The sequence below is a fragment of the Anser brachyrhynchus genome, assembly GCF_964034855.1.
Source record: "Anser brachyrhynchus genome assembly, chromosome: 3".
Classification (NCBI taxonomy): Eukaryota; Metazoa; Chordata; class Aves; order Anseriformes; family Anatidae; genus Anser; species Anser brachyrhynchus.
In genome coordinates, this window is record NC_137696.1 from 67,428,186 (window position 1) to 67,447,694 (window position 19,509).

Below are 19,509 nucleotides of genomic sequence, written 5' to 3' on the forward strand. Positions count from 1 at the left end.
CACGAAAGGACAGAAGGAAAGAAAACGTAACAATTTGGCATTTTACTGTTCTGCATAGGCAACCTCAGCTGTTGGCAGTGACAAAACCCAGGTCCATAAATCTCAGGTGAGACTGGTTTTGGGGCAAGGTCGGACAGCAGCAGCTAAGTTGCGCTCTCAAACTCATGGCCACATTGAGCTACAGTGAAGAACTACTCCACGCCACCCTATGGAACACTTAGGTTCATCTGGGAATCATGGGCATACACAAATGTAACAGACAGCTCCAATTCAGGTTTTATTTATTGTAGTACAATAAGAGTGCAATTTGACTGTACAAATATTGAACAAAATGTAAAAATATTATTTATGCAATGCTATGGAAGGAAATTAACAGAGCAATGCAACTTACTTCATACTGACCCTGTTTTACCTCACATTATGGCAGGTACCAGTCCCCAAATGTGATCTGGAAGGGGCACAAAGAGTTCTTGAAATCTTGAGGAACTTCAGCCAAAGAGCAGCCTAGCAAAATCTGTGTGAAAATTTAAAATTCTCCGAGTTCTGTGCAACAGAAACACTGTTTGTTCATAACTCCACAGACTGAGCAACTGCCCACCTCACCGCTAAGGAGAGGGCTGCCAAAAGCTTGATCCAATTCTTCTCTCTCTCTCCTTGCAAAAGCAAAATTCTGGTACAGTCCTCAATATACTGGTAGCTAGGCTTTCCTCAATTTAAAGTGCATCCGGCTTACATCTTACGTATATATACCATGTGCAACAACTTTCCCTGACAAATTGTTATAATAATCCTCCAAGAAAGATGGTTGCCTCACTTAAGTACCTGCTAGTGGAATCTGCAGTCTTGCTAACGACCTGCTGAAATCCATGCCTTTTACCTAGTTCGTGCCTATGCACCATATGTGTTTAAGTGGCCTTTTCCTCCATGCTTTGGCTTTCTCCCTATGCCTCACTCACTTTTAAATCAGACTTTCGAACTAGGAATTGGTGGGTTAAGTAATTTTCCCACCTACTGCGAAAACAATCCTATGTTGAATATAAAGCCAGAGTAGCAGTCCTAGCTTAGCACACTGTTTTTCTCCACTGTTGTGGTAAGTATACTGGAGACTAGCATGTGCAGACACGAATAAATATGTTTTTTTTTTTTTTTGATAATAGTATTACCTCAAAATACATTTATTTTCCTTCATGTGCTGAAGGACTGTAGCACGCTCCCATGTAAAAGGCTGGGGCTCTATTGTGCAGCGTAAATGAAAGTCTTCTATGAAGTCAAACTTTATTTTTCAGTTGCAGCCTTCTCTATACTGATCTTTTGGTAAAATACATTAAAGATGCTGGTGGAAAAACTCACGTAACATTTTTGTAATCGTGCAAAAGTAAAAACATTCAGTTATCAAAAAAGCATTATAATTTCAACCCCAACAAGGTTTGTTTTGTTTTGTAACAAGCAAACAGACAGTTTTATAATCTGCAAAGTCATATGCTGTAGCATAAAGTGCCACATATGTAACATTAACCGTTTCATTTTTAAACTATGGCACAAATTCATATTAGCCATAACAGTCTCATCTGGCTACCTGTAGCCTAATTTTTGGCTAATCATTTTTTATTTTCATAGTATGAAGTAAATGCTACTGAAAAGTAAAATGGGTACATGAAGTAGAATTCAAGAATTCTTAGAAAATATTAACGTTCCCTTATATAATACAGCATAAATAATTAATGTTTTCTTGATGTCCAGAGAGAGTTAGGGATCCTAACCATCCATGGAGAATTAGCGCCATTAGTTTGGTAAATAAGACTAGCTGACTTGGTTGTTACACAGTACCTTCTTAAAAGCTTGCGCACTTCCCAGAAGGATTCAGATGTGTACTGGCTCTAGGAGAATATAAATAGTCCACCAGTGCCGAACATACTTTGCTTCCTTTCTGAGAGTCCTTACTCAACAATTCTAGTGAGTCTTTGTGCTTTGAATAAAACATGAGCTCCAGTGGAGAAAGCTGGCTTGTACACATTTTCCATTATCTTCAAAGTTCATTGTGTGAGTTTTTCTCTGCAGCTTTGAACATCAGAATGGAATTAAAGATTTTTAGGGCTGGTCCCAGTTTAATGCTCATTATTTTGACAATGTCTGATTGGGTCATTAGCAGAAATGCTTCTCCATCAATTTGCTTTAAAAGAAAAACACAAAAAGCTATTAATAGGTCTGACAGTGCAGCAGTATAGATGTTTCAGAAAACATGAAAAGAAAATTCCCAGACAGCATAAAGGAATGGCTGGATACAAATGCTTTCAAACTTCAGGATAGCTTTGCTATAAACTTTTTAGACAGATTAACTAGTCAAAAAGAACAGGATGATGATCCTCTTTCTGCTTGAAAATAACTGTCTGGCTAATTTTTAGCCAACCTGTTTTTATTTTCATACTGACAGTATAAAGTAAAAGCTACTGAAAAGTAAAATAGGTAAACGAAGTGAAACTCAGCAGTACTGTAGCACAATAACTGTTTTTGCCATCTTAGCTACTCCTTGTATGCAAACCTTCATACGAAAGTTTCTAAATTTTACTCCCAGCTAAAGAACTGGAACCCTCTTCAGGCCGCTCTTCTCTGTTCATTCAATAGCATATTAAAATGAATGTGGTCACAGATGTAAATGTGGGCTTGAGTAGGTAAATCTGCTTCTGGTACAAACACAACACTTATTTTTTCCTCCTAGTTTAGTAGTATTGTTAGTTTAATAAACATTACAAACAAATGTTCTCTGTAAGCAAATCATTCTGTCACCAGGGGTGCTAAATCTGAACATGAAAGCCATGAGGCAAGGCCTTCACTTCCCAGGGCTTCACTGGTGCAAACACTTCCTTTTGTAAACTTCAGGTCATTTTGGTATCTGTAGCAACTTTTCAGTGTAACATAAGCAAGACCGCTAGGCCTAAAAGCCAACTGTGGTTAAATTAGGAGCACTGCTTAGGCTTGGAGATACTAATTTGAGATAGAACTAGTGTAATTAATTTCCTGAAAAAACAGAACATGAGCTTTCCCAATCATACATGCTGCTAAGGCAGAGTGCAAGGTACACCGCAGCATGCACCGCAGCACTGCAAGCTGAGAAACGCTGCCGTGAGACCAGCACCACGTAGTTACGACAATTGCTGGTGACTCATGTTGTGCACGGAGCCAAACTGGGTGGACTCAGAACCAGAAGTGTGGCAATGTGGGGGTGCCCAGCTTTTTGCAGCATCTTCATAGAAGCAGGATGAGTGTTCATTTCCAAAGCAGAAGTTTGAACAAACACCTTCCACCTACTGAAAGACCTTCAGTTGTATGCTTGAAAGGGTATTCCAGAATGAACTTCTTTCAGTCCCTTTTGTGAGAGCTAGAGTTAGTAGGTGCATGCAGTATGACTGCCCCGTAAACCATATGGATGCCAGCCAGTCCATGCTGGTTGGTCTCACTGGCAGGGAATGCTCCTGGAGAGATTTAATTTATTACTCACAGACAAATCGTCTGAATCTTAAAGAGGGCATGTATTTTCTTACATCTCTGAGAATTAAAGTGTTTAGCATTCATCCATTTCTGTGGCACTTCTTATGTGCTGGCTCAATCAGCAGCATGCCAGCTATTATTGATCTTTAAATTAATTGGAGAGACATCCTAAGTGACACAGAGGATGAGCTAGGCCTGCATACCTGCTACAACTGTAAAATGCCTAAAGTCTAAGCAAGTGCAAAATGCCTAGAGATGCTACACATCACTCCTTTGTTATATAACTGTAACAGTAAAATCTACAGCCTGAAACTTCTGACAAAGGAGAGGATTAGCAGGGCCATCTGTATACATTTTCCTCAGAAGGTGCATTTACATTCTCAAGTTTAAGAAGTGCCACAATTATTCTTCACTGGACTGTATGGCTGACTTGGGATATTACAGTATTATACTCTGCCCATTCAGGTGGTCTGGCTGAGATAAACACCTGAACTATTCACTCCGGCACTTTGTGATCAAATAACCTTCTTGGAACTAAGCAGTAACAGAAGTAGCAAACCTCTGACAGGAAAAGCAAGAGTCAATACAGATTATAAACATCTATTGTGCCAAGAAGCCCTTTACTTCCCACTCCATGAGCTGCAAAATGACCTAATCTCCCATATATATGCTTCTGACTTCAAACATACACTTCATCCAAACAGTTTACATGTGTTTTTAGTGACAAAATAAAATTAATCTTTCCATTAAGCTTTGCGCTCTGTGATTTTTTGAAATAAAATTCACCCACCTCATCTTTAAACACCTTGCCATGTTCCTCACAACCTGGTAAACTCCGTATAAATTCAGAGACCTGCCACCAAAGAATACAATTATAGATTTAGTAAGACTGGGGTCTTCTCAAAGTAATCTTAAAGGTTGACAAACATTAAAGCAAAGGTTTCTAGCTGTTTTTGCATCCTCTAATTAGGTACTTCACATTCTGTCAGTGCACAGAGTCATGCAGCTAGGTGTGTAAGGACAAGATTAATGGCTACTCCCTCACAGTCAGTCAGGTTACTCTACCTATGCACATCCAGAATCATGAATCCTCTCTTTGCACAAACAAAAATGTCTGCTGCCTTCCTCTCCTTTTATTCTTTGCACCAGAGGGACTAGCAAATCTTTTCTCAAATTTCCCTTTTTTCTTCTGATTAGAGGAGATACAACTGTTCCATCCACAGAAAAGTGCCTTAGTCACAGGCACTTCTAAATGTAAAGCAGGGACTAGAACTAGATCCTCTCTGTCCAACCATTACTATACACCTGAACAGTGATGGGGGTTTGATTTTGAAATTAAATGTCATGGTTTGACCATAACCATACTATTTGTATACAGACTACACTGTCAACCTCCATAACAGTGTGCCACATCCAAACTAAGTACAGGGAATAGTTCTTGGTCCATGACCCCTAGACCGTTCCCACAAAATGTTTGTGAGGGTGCTAGATGTCATTAGTGTGGACCTTGTGCACATGCTGGGCCATACACTTAGTATTGCTCTTTTCCTCTTTAACCCCAGTGAAAATATATACATACATATTTATTTGTGCATCTGTATCTATGCCTATACCTGTATCTATACATGTATGAATTAATACTTACTGCTTTTATGGCTTGATGGCAGCTGAATGAGAATTTTGAAGACCTGTTAAATTAAGTCTGGCTGTCTCTAATCTTCTGAGTACTAATGCATTATCAGTAATTTATGGGGTTAATCTATAGCTCTGAATAAACCAAGAAGTTGAGGGTGTTGGCAGTGAGACAAAAGATACAGGGAAAACCTACCTCATCTGTACTCCACTTAGAAACTTTACTGGCTGGGATCCCAGCTACACTTGGAAGGAGCTTGCTGTGCTGTTCCCAGCGCAAGGGTAGGCCAGGGATTTGCAGTTTTGAAGACACAACAACTGGTTGAGAAAGAAGCCTCTGGGTGTTGGGTTCTTCAGTATCTTCAACAGAAAGTAATAAATAAGGATTAAATCCCTCATTTGGTGATGAGATCGGTCACAGTAAATCACATTCATTTCTATTAATATACATGGACCTCCCTACAAAAGCTGTACAATTTTGCTTACACCAGAATTAGAGTACGATGAGTATTCTTCCAATAGTATGACTGTGATTACATAGGCTCTGTATAAATGTAACTACTCTTACAGGGAAAAAATCTCCTTTAACACAACACAATGCTATGCTAACATGCTATGCTATGTGATTTGGCATGCTATGCTATGTGATTTGGCATATCACACCATTGGTCACATAATTTTAAATATTTTGATACAATAATTAACACCCACTTTTAACAGTTATACAGTACTACAAGAACTAGCTTAATGCCAGGGTTGAGCTGTAAAACTTCATCAAAACCAGCACTGCACTGCTATAAAATTCCAAGTGAATCAGTTGAACAGTTCCAGCCCACACAACATTTATGCCTCATCCACAACAAAATGTTTTTCAGTTCTTCTGAGAAAAAAACACAAATGTCTGCAAATTCCCTGCTCCCACTTTAACTGAATGTTTTATTTGGAAAATAACATTTAACTCCTCCATGATTTTTCCTTTTTATTTCCTTTTTCCTTTTTATTTCTTGCAAGGTCATTTCCCTTTTTTATCTCACCTATCCATTATGGAAGGAAGGAGGCTCCCACTCCACCTGCCTCAAAGCTAATGTACAGGTGGGAGGGTGGCTTCCGCCACATGCTGCTGTTGCTGTTTGGAGAACAGCAGCAGTTGCAGATGTGTGTAGGAAGACAGTGAAGAGTCATGCCTTGAATGATGTCAAACTGCATATGACATCTACATTCATTTAGATCTATTGCAAATGCAAAAGCAACAAACCTGCTGTGAACTCAGGCCTGAATGCCTCCCTGTTGCAGAGTAAAACTGTGGACAACCTCTGGAATTCATTTCTGAATGAAACAGTCAAAGAATCTATATCTAATATTCCTTACTATCATTACTTCATACAGTCACTCACAAATCTCTATGCTATTCTTGTTTGGATTGTTCACTTCTATTACAGCTCCATTCTATTTCAATTTTTGGGAAGTTGCTATTATTCATAGATCTCTCTATTCTTACTGTTCTAGTTTTCATACATTTGTGCCCAACAACTAGGGCACAAATTCCTATTACAGATTTCTGCCATCACAGTGGGATCAGTTTGAAATATATAATGTGGCCAACATAAGAATTTATTACGTTAGTGTTTTAGTTCAGGTTAGGAGCATGTATTTGAAGTGAAATTCCTCATCTTCTCTACTTATCTCACCTTGGTTCACAGCATGAAACAGGCTCAGTTTATTTTGGATGAAACTAAACTAGAAGGTTACACTCTAGGAGCACACCTAGCGTGCTCCAGTCACTAATGGGCAGGCAGTGCATGAGAGGAGTGAAGCCCAAGAAATAATCCACCTGAAATGGGGCTACAGTACATACTGTATCTTCACTACCACATGATTCACTTTACAAATCTGCTTCTACTGGGTAATATTACTCACTAATTAATGTAGAAGCAGCAATAGCTGTTCAGACCTAACAAACTGCTAAAGTAGTAAAGCAGTAAAACTGCTATGAGAACAGTTTCTTTTGGGTTGGGAAAGCGCAGAGGAAGAGAAAGAGATGCTATATTAGTAGAAATATCAGCTCTGCAGACTTAAAGTACCCTGCTGCTACACTATGGAGGGTATTATTTGATGGAAAAATAACAACAAACTGAAACTAGCTCCAGCCTTCTAATTCCAGCATCTGCATACCTGCTGCCATTGCTCCTACTTGTAAAGATAAGAAATGTCTCTGCAGAAATGCTGCAACAAATCCAATTTTTTTCACTATGAATTTGGTCTCTTCCACATCAGTTGTCATCTTCTTATCTTAACCAATCTGCTTTTTAAGCTCACATCAGCAGACTGCAGCATGTCTTTTTCACTTCTTAAACTTGCTTCTCCTCCTCTCTCTATACAATCTTGCTGATTCTCCCGAGAGAATAAAAAGGGGAGGTGGAAGGGGGAAAGGAGGGGGAAGAAGCAATTCTCCCTCAGCTGGACCTGCCCTTTCCTATCACTTCATTAACCCAATCCTTCTCCTCTGCTATCCCTGATGCATGTAATTTTTGTGCTCACCTTTTCCCTCAACCTTGCTCCAATGATCCCATTCCACCAAACTCTCTATAACTGCTTTTAATTCTCACTCTCCCTTCCTCCTTCCCTCCAATATTTCCCACCACTATCATGTTGGCTACTCCAACCTGTAACCTCAGCGTCATCTCAATTCAGACCTTACTGAAGGTGATTTCAAAGCTCTTCCCAGTCTCTTCCACCAGTCTCTCCAAAACACTGCACTATAGTTCTTCCCAAACCCAGCAACTCCGAACTCCCTTTCTTTTGGGTTCTTCTGGTCCTTCAGCTTAATTCTGGTTGCTTTCAAGACCTATCCTCACTTTATATCCAATATCCATTATTCCAAAGTTTACTCTTTCACCATTTAGTCAGTATTGTCAGTCCACTCATTATATTTTTGCGGTCTTCATTTTTTTCTATCATACACGTACTCTTGGAAGTGATATCCTTAAATGTCTATCAACACATCACTATTGTTTAAATTTTCCTTAGAGCTTATTTCTAAAAATCTCAGTGACAAAAAAATAGTCTTGCAAGGCAGCAAACCTATTGAATGTGAAGCTTGTTTTACCAAACAATATATTTCTCATTGCTCCTTGAATCATTTCCCTATCCCTAGCTCAGTTTTTTTTTTTTTTCTAAAAAATATCTTAAGAGTTGAGAATAAAATTATATTAGGATTTTTTTTTTCCATTTGCAAAGCACATAATGCATTGCTATGGTAAAATAAATAACAGATAACAATACTGTGCCAAGAATATTCCAATCAAAGTATATGTATTTATGCATATGTAAGAGCATATAGGTTCAGATGTAGTGAGTAGCAGTAATGTCAGTTAAGGGTACCTATCTATCCCATATGAACCTTATTTTCTGTAGTTTACAGCAGCGTCATATCCCAAAAATTCCAGATGAAAATTCTATGCTGGACATCTGTCCCATATTGTATTGTTGTTGTTTGGTTTTGGTTTTGTTTTCTTTCCTTTTTTTTTTTTTTTTAAAGAAACTACAGCAAACAGTTCAATGAATTGTGAATGACATTAGCAGAAAATAAGTTCACTAACGTGACACTGCATAATGAAATTGATGGAGTACAAGGTTTATCATTCAAGAGCTCTAGTTAGTGACAAGAAAAAGAATTCAGTGCCTAACGCCTTTCAGGATGTGGGCAAAAATGCCTCTGCTTATCAGCCTGTGTCTTATCTCCCTCACACATAAGTTGCACTGCAAAAGAGGAGCATGAAAAGTGCCAATTTATCAACTAGATGTAGGGAAAAAAAAAAAGTCCTTCAGCCCTGCAGTGTGTATAGTCACATCCCTGGCAAAAATAAGTTGAGGCTTAGTTGGGGTAACTTCTTGTACAAGACAGTGCAGAGGACAGTATTTTGGCTACAATCCATGTGTATAATACCAGACTTCTGAGTTTTTTCATCTAAAAGCTCTACCCACTTCATGCTCTGGTCTTCCTTGTTCTGCAAGCCCTGCTTTCCAGGAAGAGGAAAATCATGTTTGTGGACCAGATAAAACACGTGATATACTCAAAATAAAGTCCCGGTGTGAAGTCCCAGTTTGGACATTTAGGAGAACAGGACCCTGAAGCGCCCCACCATGTGTTAACCAGTTTCACCACAGATGCAGAGGATTCCTTGCATCAGGTAAGTGAAGAAACAAAATCTGCTTGCCAGAAAGATATTAGAAACCCTTTTAATCCTGACCACTGCTCTTCTCTGATGACATTCTGCTTCAGCATCAATCCACCTGCCTCTACCTTCTCCATGCTTAAGAGGGCCTTGTTACCCTTCTCTCTGAAATGTCTTCCTTACTTCATCTTTATCTTCTTAGTTTGATCCCTTCCAATAAAATAACCTAAAATTTCGAAGAAGCCAAGAGGCAAATGCTTTTTTTGCATTTATGAGAGACCCTTAACGCTGCTCATGCATGTTCTAGCTCCAAGTCTATATCAGTGTTTCAAACACAGGATTTGTATCCATAAATAATAATAAAAAAGAAGTATAAAAGGGCCCTGATTTCAGCGGTGCTCTTTAGCTCCAAATAATCCTTCTCCAAAAAAAGGGATGAAAGAACAGTACACATTTTATAAAGTATTAGTGCCACAAATCATGCCACAAAATTACATGTACAGAAAGAAAGTAAAGAATCACTTTGTTAAACAATAATACAAGTGTTCTAGTTTTACAAATCTAGTCATGTAGGACCCTACACAGAAATGCATACTAAGTAGTAAGCAAAGTGAAAATACTCAAATAGTCAATTCTGCCAAAATCAAAATGCTTCATAAAATCAGACCATTTTTTCTTAGAATACATGAAGACTTTCTTACAATTTAAAACACTCAGAACGATTTTTTGTACTGCATTATATAATGCAGCATCACAACAGTATGTTTCTATTCTGCTGAAACAAAGTACTTCAAATGACCAAAAAAATTCATCTGTTTTAGAAAGAGTCTTCTTTTAATTCATTTTCTCCAGAATTCTGCACTACATTATGTTTCAGAACACTGTAACAACTTGGATTTTTACACCTCTTGTAATAGACAGATTCTTTCATATTTCACATACCCTTCAGAGTGCCTCTTAGATCCATTTGAAAAGTGCTGCCAGACAAACGAACTTTTAAGGTAAAAGGAATATATCAGAGGTTAATAATTAAAAATCAAACACTGCCTTAAGTTTTATTTTTATGTGATGCTCAACTAGTCTAGCAGAATTTTCAGGTTTTTATGAGGATGAGCTCACTTAGAAAGTAAGAAATGTAGCCCTTAAAGAACCACAGTTACTCAAGTCTTACTTAAGATTTCTGGACAAAGGCCTTACAAATTTTGTGTTGCACAACAAACTGTTGAAAAATAAATCTAAAAAGTTATGGAATTAAAATATCAAATTAAGAGCATCTAGCTTCTCATTGAACTTGTATGAACTGACATATTATTGCAGCAAAAGCTGCTCTGAAACAATATGCCATTTCAGTTCAGGAACTAAATAGCCTGACATACTAAGTCTCACTCACAGCAAATAATTATCAAGGGTAAGACTGTAATGTTCTGGTTTTGTACTCTGTTCTTTCTGATGAGGATAAAAATGAGTAATGAACAGCCACCTCAATCTGTCCAGCTGGATCTGTACAGCCAAGAGTTTTGACACAGTGTTAAATGAAAACTTACAGAATCAAAAAATATGTCCGAGCTGTGGACATTTCCACGTTCCATCATAGGGACCTCTGGAGACCCTATGATGGAACGTTCTGTTGATAACAAAACATTAGACTAGGTTATCCAGGGTCTTGTCAAGCCAAGTCCTAAGTATTTCCAGCAAAAGATATTCCAACTCTTTTCTGGGCAGCCTATTCCAGTTGTTCTCATGGTGGAAAGTTTCTTCCTTATATCCAGATAGAACTTCCTCTGAAGCAATTCATGCCCATTGCCTCTTACCCCACCACTGTGTATCCTGAAGCAGAGGGCTCATTTACCTTCTCTGTAATACCTTTCAGTTACTGGAAGACTCTGAACAAGCCAATTCCTTCAACATTTCTTTATATGTCAAGTCCTTCAACCACCTAATCGTCTTGGTGGCCCTCCACTGGACCGTTTCCAGTTTTTCAATGAAGTAAAAATCTTAGTCTTCCCTCTCTAATTCATATGAAAAGTGCCCATTCTTCATATGGTGGGCTCAAAACAATCAGACTGCACAAAAGACTGAGATGGAGCTGAATCAGTCACTTTAACATTGCATTGTAGCTAATATGTAAATGCGGAGCTTTGCATCTTTGCAAACTTTGCAAAACTTTGCAACTTTCTTCCAATATATTTTTGAAGCAATAAATGAACATAATAACTTTAAAACCCAGACTAGTTTAATTATCTATTTGTAAAACTCAGTGAAAGGAAACATTTTACACCAGCATTCTGTTTGCACTCAATTTTACAACTTCAATAATGTTCTTAGCAAACCCTCTGTTGATTACAAGATAAACACAGCATTGAAAGTGCTGCTGTCAGAAAACTTTTGGACACAAATAGCAAATATGTAAAGCAAGTTGTAATGCAGTTTCATGAAGAATTACAAGGATTGCCACACTTTAGTTCTGCAGATTTTAATATCAAGTGTAAATATCAAAAGTACTGCCAGGTTACCTTTAATTTCATTTGAAATGAGCAGCTTATTTTCTGTCTCCTCTTCCTCACACTCTTTGTTCTTTATGGAGTCCTTTGTCTGTAGTAATCCACTGAGGAAAATAGACATTCATTTTTATTAATACATAATAAAAATCACTAAGCATGATGCAATTGCTTGCTAACAATGCTAGATCATTAACACACCAGGATACCCACACAAGGGACATTGTATCATCATAAAATATAAAAGGGGAGGATCAAATTTCTGACTTACACAGATGGTGACACTAATGCCTACCAACATGAGTTTTGCAATTAAGGCTTAAGAGTAGTGTAAACTAAAATTCTCTAAATCATATAAACGTACTTGACTTCGTAACTGAAACTAGAAAATACACAAATGAAGGCAGTGGACGTGTTCATGGCAGAAGATGAGAAGAGTAAAAAAGACATATATACAGCTGCATATCCCACAAAGCCTTACTGGTTATCCAGGCCATTCTCAGGAGCTGTCTTAAACACCTACTTCTTTTTCTCTACCCAACCTTCATCTCCAACCCAACACCTGTACTGTATTGACACACTGTTGTGCAGGTGTTAATGATCCCACTGGAAATATTTTTACCCTTCTGTTATTTCTTACAGAAATGAAGTTTAGATGAGCTTGCTGACATTATGTGTGTATTTGTTTCCTTCCTTTTTCAGTAACATGAGAACACTAGCCAATTCTTACTAAACCATCACAGAAATAGAGCTCTCAGAGATACTAAGTACATAATGAATATTTTGTTAAAATAGCTGACAGACAGAAGGACCTTAAAGTCAAGACTGTAAGAAAGCCCATTACATGAACTCAGGCTTTACTAAGTACAAGAGAAGTAATCAACAAGAAAACAAGAACTTTACCAACATTCCACAGATTAAAAACAACAACAACAACAAAACAACAAGACACAAGTAGAGCTAAGAACCCGTTAGGCATCCATATTAGCTAACTTCAAAATACAAACCCATAGAAGAAACAGACCTGTTTAATTCCATTACTTACATTTATACCTACTTAATGCAAGTAAGCTTTTGGGAATAAATCAGGTAGGACCTGCAAGTTCACTGACATAGAAAGAAATCTATTTAACACACTATAAATGGCGCAAAATTAACACAATAGATCAGAAAATCTAGCCAAAAGACACAAATGACACAAATAATAATGGTTTGACAGACAATGCCAGTAGTATAGAGGTAGCAGTTAGGCCTTCTTATGCCACAATGGACTTCTCCATAGCATCTTTCTCAGAAATATCACCTCTACTTATTTACTGATTTTTTTTCCCTAACTTCCATAAACATAGAAAACTTCTAAAGAATGATGCTACAAAGTAGTGCAATTAATTTAGAAGCCAAAGTAAATGACTAGTGTAACTCAACATAAGGAACAGAGATCTCCAGAACCTGTGAGGAAATATATATCTTCCTATTTTCTCAAGGACAATTTTTTCATGGAGACTTACATCCAGATATTTTATCACATTAGTTAAATACAAGTTAATATAATTAACTGAAGGTGTTGAAGAAGGGGTTGGAAGATAAATTAAATCTTTTTATGAGGTAGTAGCATCTGATTCCCCAGCCTTAGAGCTCATCTTCCTTAACTATAAATACTTCCAGAGTAGAATTTCTATTACAATGAAATTCAATTTCAACTTAAAATTGAATATGCTGTAGGCATACCATTTCTATCTTGAATTTTCAGGAACATTCCAGAGGACATACTCTGGTTTTCACACACTTAATTTTGCAAACAAAAAAATTCTGGTATAAATAATCATTTGTACACATAAATACCTCTTATTAGTGGGAAAAAAATGCAAAGAAAAAAAAAAAGGAAAGCAAAGGAGGCAAAAAAAAAAAAAAAAGGAAAACAAAGGAAGAAAACCAAAGGAAAGCAAAGGAGGAGATAGAAGTGGAAATTAGCTGAGTACTACTTAGGTTAGCCACAAAATAAATCTCATGGTTGGTTGTGTATGTGGTTGGTTCCTCAACCAAGTACTTCTACGAAACAAAATATTGCCTAAAACATGAAGACGTACACAACTGTACTGAAGTCAAGCAAAATTAAATCTATACAACAAGCTCTGCAGCTGAAGAGCACAAAAGTATGCATATCTATGTCTTCAATTATACATGTGCACTTTGAATACACATCTAAAAAATCCACTGGATATTGCAATAACCAGATGCTCAATATTTAATAACTCTAGTAGTTCATACATACCTAATTTTCTGAAGATCATTTTTCATACCTTTTTAAAAGGAAGTTTATTCAATTGAAAGTCCTCTCTGACTATGCTGACTACATAAAGAATGTGGAAAGCTGGATGACAAAATGCAGATAGTCATCAGTGTATTCAAACAGTTAAACAACTTGCAAAGCCTCTGGGCAGTTCAAAGTTCACAGAAGGCTGTTATTCTCTGAATGAAAATGACTCAATGCAGTGAACAGATAGCACACATCTGTTATTTTAGGGCTTCATAAAAATAACACCCTCTAAAAAAATGAAAGACTAAATAAAGTGTTCTTCAATTAATTTTAAGAGATATTATGTGAAGCCAATGTTTATTTACAGAAAAAGGTGAATTTACTATAAATATGATTGAAATGATGAACAAGAACTGTTATTTAACACAGCTCATTTCAGAACTACATATGGGAATATCATTCTGTCTTTTTTGCTATTTAAATTCACTGGAGTATGACTAATGAATTATATTTATTTGTGATATGGATATATCAAAACTGCTTGTTGATCCTAATAGGTCTTTTTCAATGTAGGTTTAATAATAATAGTATCGTGGTTGAAATAATGTGACAGAATGTTCTAAAGAAAAGTTGACAGAATTTAAAATATATAAAAAGCTGCACGTTCAAAAAAAAGTTTAATTTTATACTTACTACAGGACTTTTTGGCATAAAGGTGAGTGCATACTAGTTCAAGAAAGAAAAAAAGCTTATACAGGAGTTTCAAGGCATTTAATTGTGTCTTAATAAGACACTGAAGTTTCGATCACCAGCTTTACCATGAGGCATTCACCATATAAAACTAACTCTCTAAAGTCTCTGAAGACACTATTATTATAAACATTTACAGTTCATATATGATGAACAAAAGATAGTGTCGTTAATGTAAATATATAACAAGTGATAATTTTGTTCCAGGGTGTCTTACTTCTATTTCTTTAAGAAAATAGCCAATAAATAATGCACCAATACTGTTACTAATGAAAAACATAGGGAACCCAATTGCCTCACATATCCCCATGAAAACACAGAAGTGTATGATCTCTTTAGTTTCAAAGATAGCCTTCATATACCATAAATATTATTTTCTAATGTACTATCGCATGTCATTCTTTGTCAAAAACACATTCTGAAAACTGAGAGCTAAAGAATTACTTCCAGTAATTCTTCTGTCTTGTAGTATTTTCCTATCCTTTCTGATATGCATTACTTACTTAAATACACTGTGACACTCCATTCCTCCCTGTTTCTAGTAGAAAGACTTACTTTATTCTAAGAAGAAAAACTTTCTTCTTCCTCCCCCTCCTTCCAAGAGCTCCATGGGTAAAATGCACTGCATTGTGTAGTAAGCTGCATTTTAAATTGACAGTCTCCAAACAACCCTCACTTTGGAAGGAACTTATAGTTACCTAGGTGGCTTCTTTTCTTTCACGTCACATAACAGGGGCAGCTTCTTGCAAGGAAATGTACTTTCTCCATCTTCCTGCTTAGTAGTTTCTGATACAGTTTTCCCAGATGATCGATTATGAACTGAAGATTTTGCACCTATGTGACCAGGGCTGGGACATTTCCTGTCACTGCTGAGAACAAATTATCAAAATGTTTAAAACTGAGAGAGTTATTCATTTTATTTTCTTTATGGATAAAGAATCAGTGTAATTGAAGAAATCTAAGTGGTTTTTTTTTTTTTGGTTGGTTGGTTTGTTTTTGTTTTTAAGAAACACATGAATTTCTCAGTTGACAACAAATTAAAATCGCATACCTGGGACTTTCAAAAAATCACAATACCCTCTTTCTCATGAAGTCAGAGATAAAGCTTACAGACAATTCAACAGGAATAGAACTTGCCTAATGTCATTTTTGTTAATAAACTCCTCACTTCAAATTCTTGTAACACAAAAAAACTTTCAAATATATTTTCCTGCAACCCCATTTCTCACAATATACAGCTATGCATTTAAGACCCTATAAAACATTATTCAATCTGTCAAGTGGGACAGTTGAAGAAGTAGCACTTAATACTGTCCCTATCACAGAGAACACTGGTGAAACTTTTACTGCCTTCACTGGGACCTTATTTAGGCTAGCTGTCAGAGGGCAATTAGGTCACTTCAGATTTCTACAATCCTACACTTTCAAGAACAATTGAACCAGACGGTGCTCTGTGACAGCTCAATATTTTGTCTTTAAAACGTGAAGCTGAAACTGTTTCTGAGAATCTCATTTGAAACATCATCTATTGAAAATACATGGTAATTACATAGAAAACTTGGAAGAAATCCTCACTGTACCCATTGACATTTTCATTAACGTGCCCTTGTAACACTAAACACTAAACACTTGAAACACTAAACACAAACAACGTGCCCCTTGTAAAAGGAATGAAAAGCTTCTCTTTTCCTTCTTAAATTCTCTATGTATCTCTCTAACACAAAACAAGCACAGGAATCAGTGTCCACAATTTGTGATGGAAAATCATCATTTGAAGAGGCTCTTGGTATCACATCCATTTGTCTTTTCACAGTATTCCTGCAAGAAGCTTCAGCTACAGAGTTACCGTTCTTGCAGAACTCACTCCCAGTAATTCAATTCTCCACTCCCACAATAATGACAGAATTTATAGTGGCTATTCAAAGAGCAACATTAATTTACAGTCACATCCATAAGGCCACACCAGCAAACAACAGAAACACAAATAAGAAGCTGTGGATGCCCCTTTCCTGGAAGTGTTCAAGGCCAGGCTGGATGGGGCTTTGGGCAACCTGGTCTGGTGGGAGGTGTCCCTGCCCATGGCAGGGGGTTGGAAATGGATGGTCTTTAAGGTCCCTTCCAGTCCAAACCATTCTATGGTTCTATGATTCTATGAAATAAATCATGTTCTTCAGCGAAACCAACAGGCAAACAATCCATTTATTTCCAATTAATCACCTAGTAGCCTACACCGCTAGACTGAACTTGAAACTGAACTCTTGTTAAATCACACACAGTAAAATCAGTATCATTCTTTGACAGTTCAGTGACCTTTTCAATAAGCACTGATGAAACCATTCCTTCCCTGTAAATGAAAATGCAGAAAAATAGACAAGCCTTCCTGAAACTATTCTGCCATTACACAACTACAGATTATGCTGCAGAACATTGAAATAAAGCATTGCAGTTAGTCAGAGGCATGGTTCTGATCATAATTACCTGATTACAGGAGAGGGGGATCTTTCCCTTGCTTCCACTCTTCTGTTTCTTGGGGCAGGATTGGCTGCAGGCATCTCCCCACTCAGCCGATCAGGTAAGAGGCTTTCTTTGTTCAAGTTCATCTCGGAGTATGGGCAGCTGACTGCACTAGAAGTAGAAGAAACGTCCCCTTATTTCCAGTCACTTTACAGACTTCACTCAGTTCAAATGAAATGACCTCAGAGACCAATTTTCTAGAAGTACATGGAATCAATTCGCATAGAAAAGATTAGAAAAAATGCAACAAGTAGTCAGGCTTTAAAATGTTAATAAATACACTGATTGAAAACTTCAACCTGAATGCTTTTCATATTTCACTTCCACAGCAACTTATGTAACACAAATTAGATTAATTTATATTACAGCGTACATTCTTGCAAACTGATTGATGAATGTTTAGTCTGCTCTCTCATTCCTCTAATGGTATTTTATATATAATATACAGGATGCCTTTGACTACCTCCATCTCACTCCCAATAACACGATTTTATTCCTGTGGTTATTTTTTCCTGCAAAGGAGGATATTTTTATTATGCAGTGTCTACAAAGAGACTGCATTGCAAGGGCACAGTGTGAGGTATGGCACACTTCCTCACTGCAGCAAATGCCCCATCTTTGCAACGGAGACTTTTACTGCACTAGAAGTGTACTTCTCACACACCTTCCTGTCATTCAGAGCTCCCCATTTCACTGCACTCCCGTTAGTGAGATAATCTGACACAGTGCTTTGATAATGACTTGTAAATATTACTCTAACAAGTGTGAAAGTCATACCTCCCAACATCAGAAAACACATGTGTGTATTTGCACAAGGTGTAGGAAAGGGAACAACAGCAACACAGAACACACTGGACTGAACTCAGATTTTGTCTTTGATGTATATGTAAATGTATATTATGTATTTGGGATATTATACTTGTGAGTATGTTGACTGACTAACCAGCTGAACATTGCATTGTGTTCTTCCAAAGATGATATAGCAAATTCTGAAAGATATATATGCCATGACAGTGAACAACAAAATACTGAGTTTGCAAACCCCTATTTAAGATAAACATGCTTTATTTGGGGTTAATGAGCTACTACACTAACTATAATCGAAAATGATGCTTTCCTACTCATCTGTATTATTACAAGGAATTCTATAATGTTAAAATGTTAAAAAAAAATAAAAAAAAGTCTAAGGATTTTACTTGTTTTCTTTCAAGAATACAATTACCTGTCTTTCCATAAACAACTGCAATGTTTTATTTGTTTCACTGGTTTCCAAACAGAACTGATATAAACAAGTCTACCTTGCCAGCAATATGCCTTGCCACCTCCAAATTACAAAAAATAAACAGAAAAACAACAGCTTTAATTATCATGTTCATTCTACAAAGCACAGCATAAAACAAAAGGCCTTTTATTCAAAATATGCTGTACATCCTCCTTCTCCTTTACCCATGAAGCCTTGGATTCACAGTGAGCATGAATCAACTCTTATCATGAGGTTTGTCCAATATTAGCAATCTAATTTTGGACTTACCAACATAAACAAAAAGTTGGTGGCAATTTACATTTCTCTCAGCACTAGCAGAAAAGGAGAAAATTTCTTAAGGTTACACAGGCCAAGTCAGTCAGTCCTTTCTGGGGTTATCAAAACAAGAGTGAAACAGAAAGTCTGATTTTTTTTTTCAGATGGTTCATTTGAACAAGACAATATCAACATTTTAAAAATCCTTGTATAGCTGTTCTGAACTTGAATTATGGAGGAAAAACATGTCAGCAGAATGTGATTTCTGCTTTTCTAATCAAGATCAGATCCCCACGTAATGCCATTCTAAGCAGATGGCGGTCTACCAACAGCTTGCACCGTGTTTATAAGGGACACCCATCCATCCCCAGGTGATATAATGAAACACACCCAAGTGCCTTCTTCAAAGGAACTGGGTGATAGGCCCAGCACTTCCTCTGAGATAAAGGCACTGAAGTGTTTTGGCATGAAAACTTTCACACCAGAAGTTTATACAGCAGAATGAGCTGTAGCCAAATGGGTGGCTGGACTCTAAAACACTCCCCTTGAAAGAGGGTATTTTTTGTTTATGAATTTGTTTTCAAGCCTTTGAGCAGCATATATAAAGAAAAAAATTAACTTAGAGCACTTGACTTCTATTTCTAATTTCTCTTAAACAGAATTTAGCATTTCACTTTA

At 37.0% G+C, this 19,509-nt stretch overlaps 1 protein-coding gene across 16 annotated transcripts in view; it reads right to left on the minus strand.

Annotated features, from left to right (window-relative positions):
• Window positions 1-253: 253 nt before the first annotated feature.
• The window catches only part of L3MBTL3 (L3MBTL histone methyl-lysine binding protein 3), an 88,177-nt gene continuing 68,921 nt past the window's right edge, over window positions 254-19,509 (minus strand). For 14 of the 16 annotated variants that reach the window (XM_080583860.1, XM_080583864.1, XM_080583861.1 and 11 more), the window contains 6 exons: window positions 17,277-17,423; window positions 15,497-15,667; window positions 11,807-11,898; window positions 5,315-5,478; window positions 4,277-4,339; window positions 254-2,170 (listed from right to left, as the gene is read on the minus strand). In XM_080583860.1, the coding sequence (XP_080439986.1) occupies window positions 2,027-2,170; window positions 4,277-4,339; window positions 5,315-5,478; window positions 11,807-11,898; window positions 15,497-15,667; window positions 17,277-17,423 (781 nt within the window). In that variant the 3' untranslated portion in view covers window positions 254-2,026. The remainder of the gene's footprint in view (window positions 2,171-4,276; window positions 4,340-5,314; window positions 5,479-11,806; window positions 11,899-15,496; window positions 15,668-17,276; window positions 17,424-19,509) is intronic. The other 2 variants (XM_080583869.1, XM_080583865.1) reach the window with 1 other exon arrangement.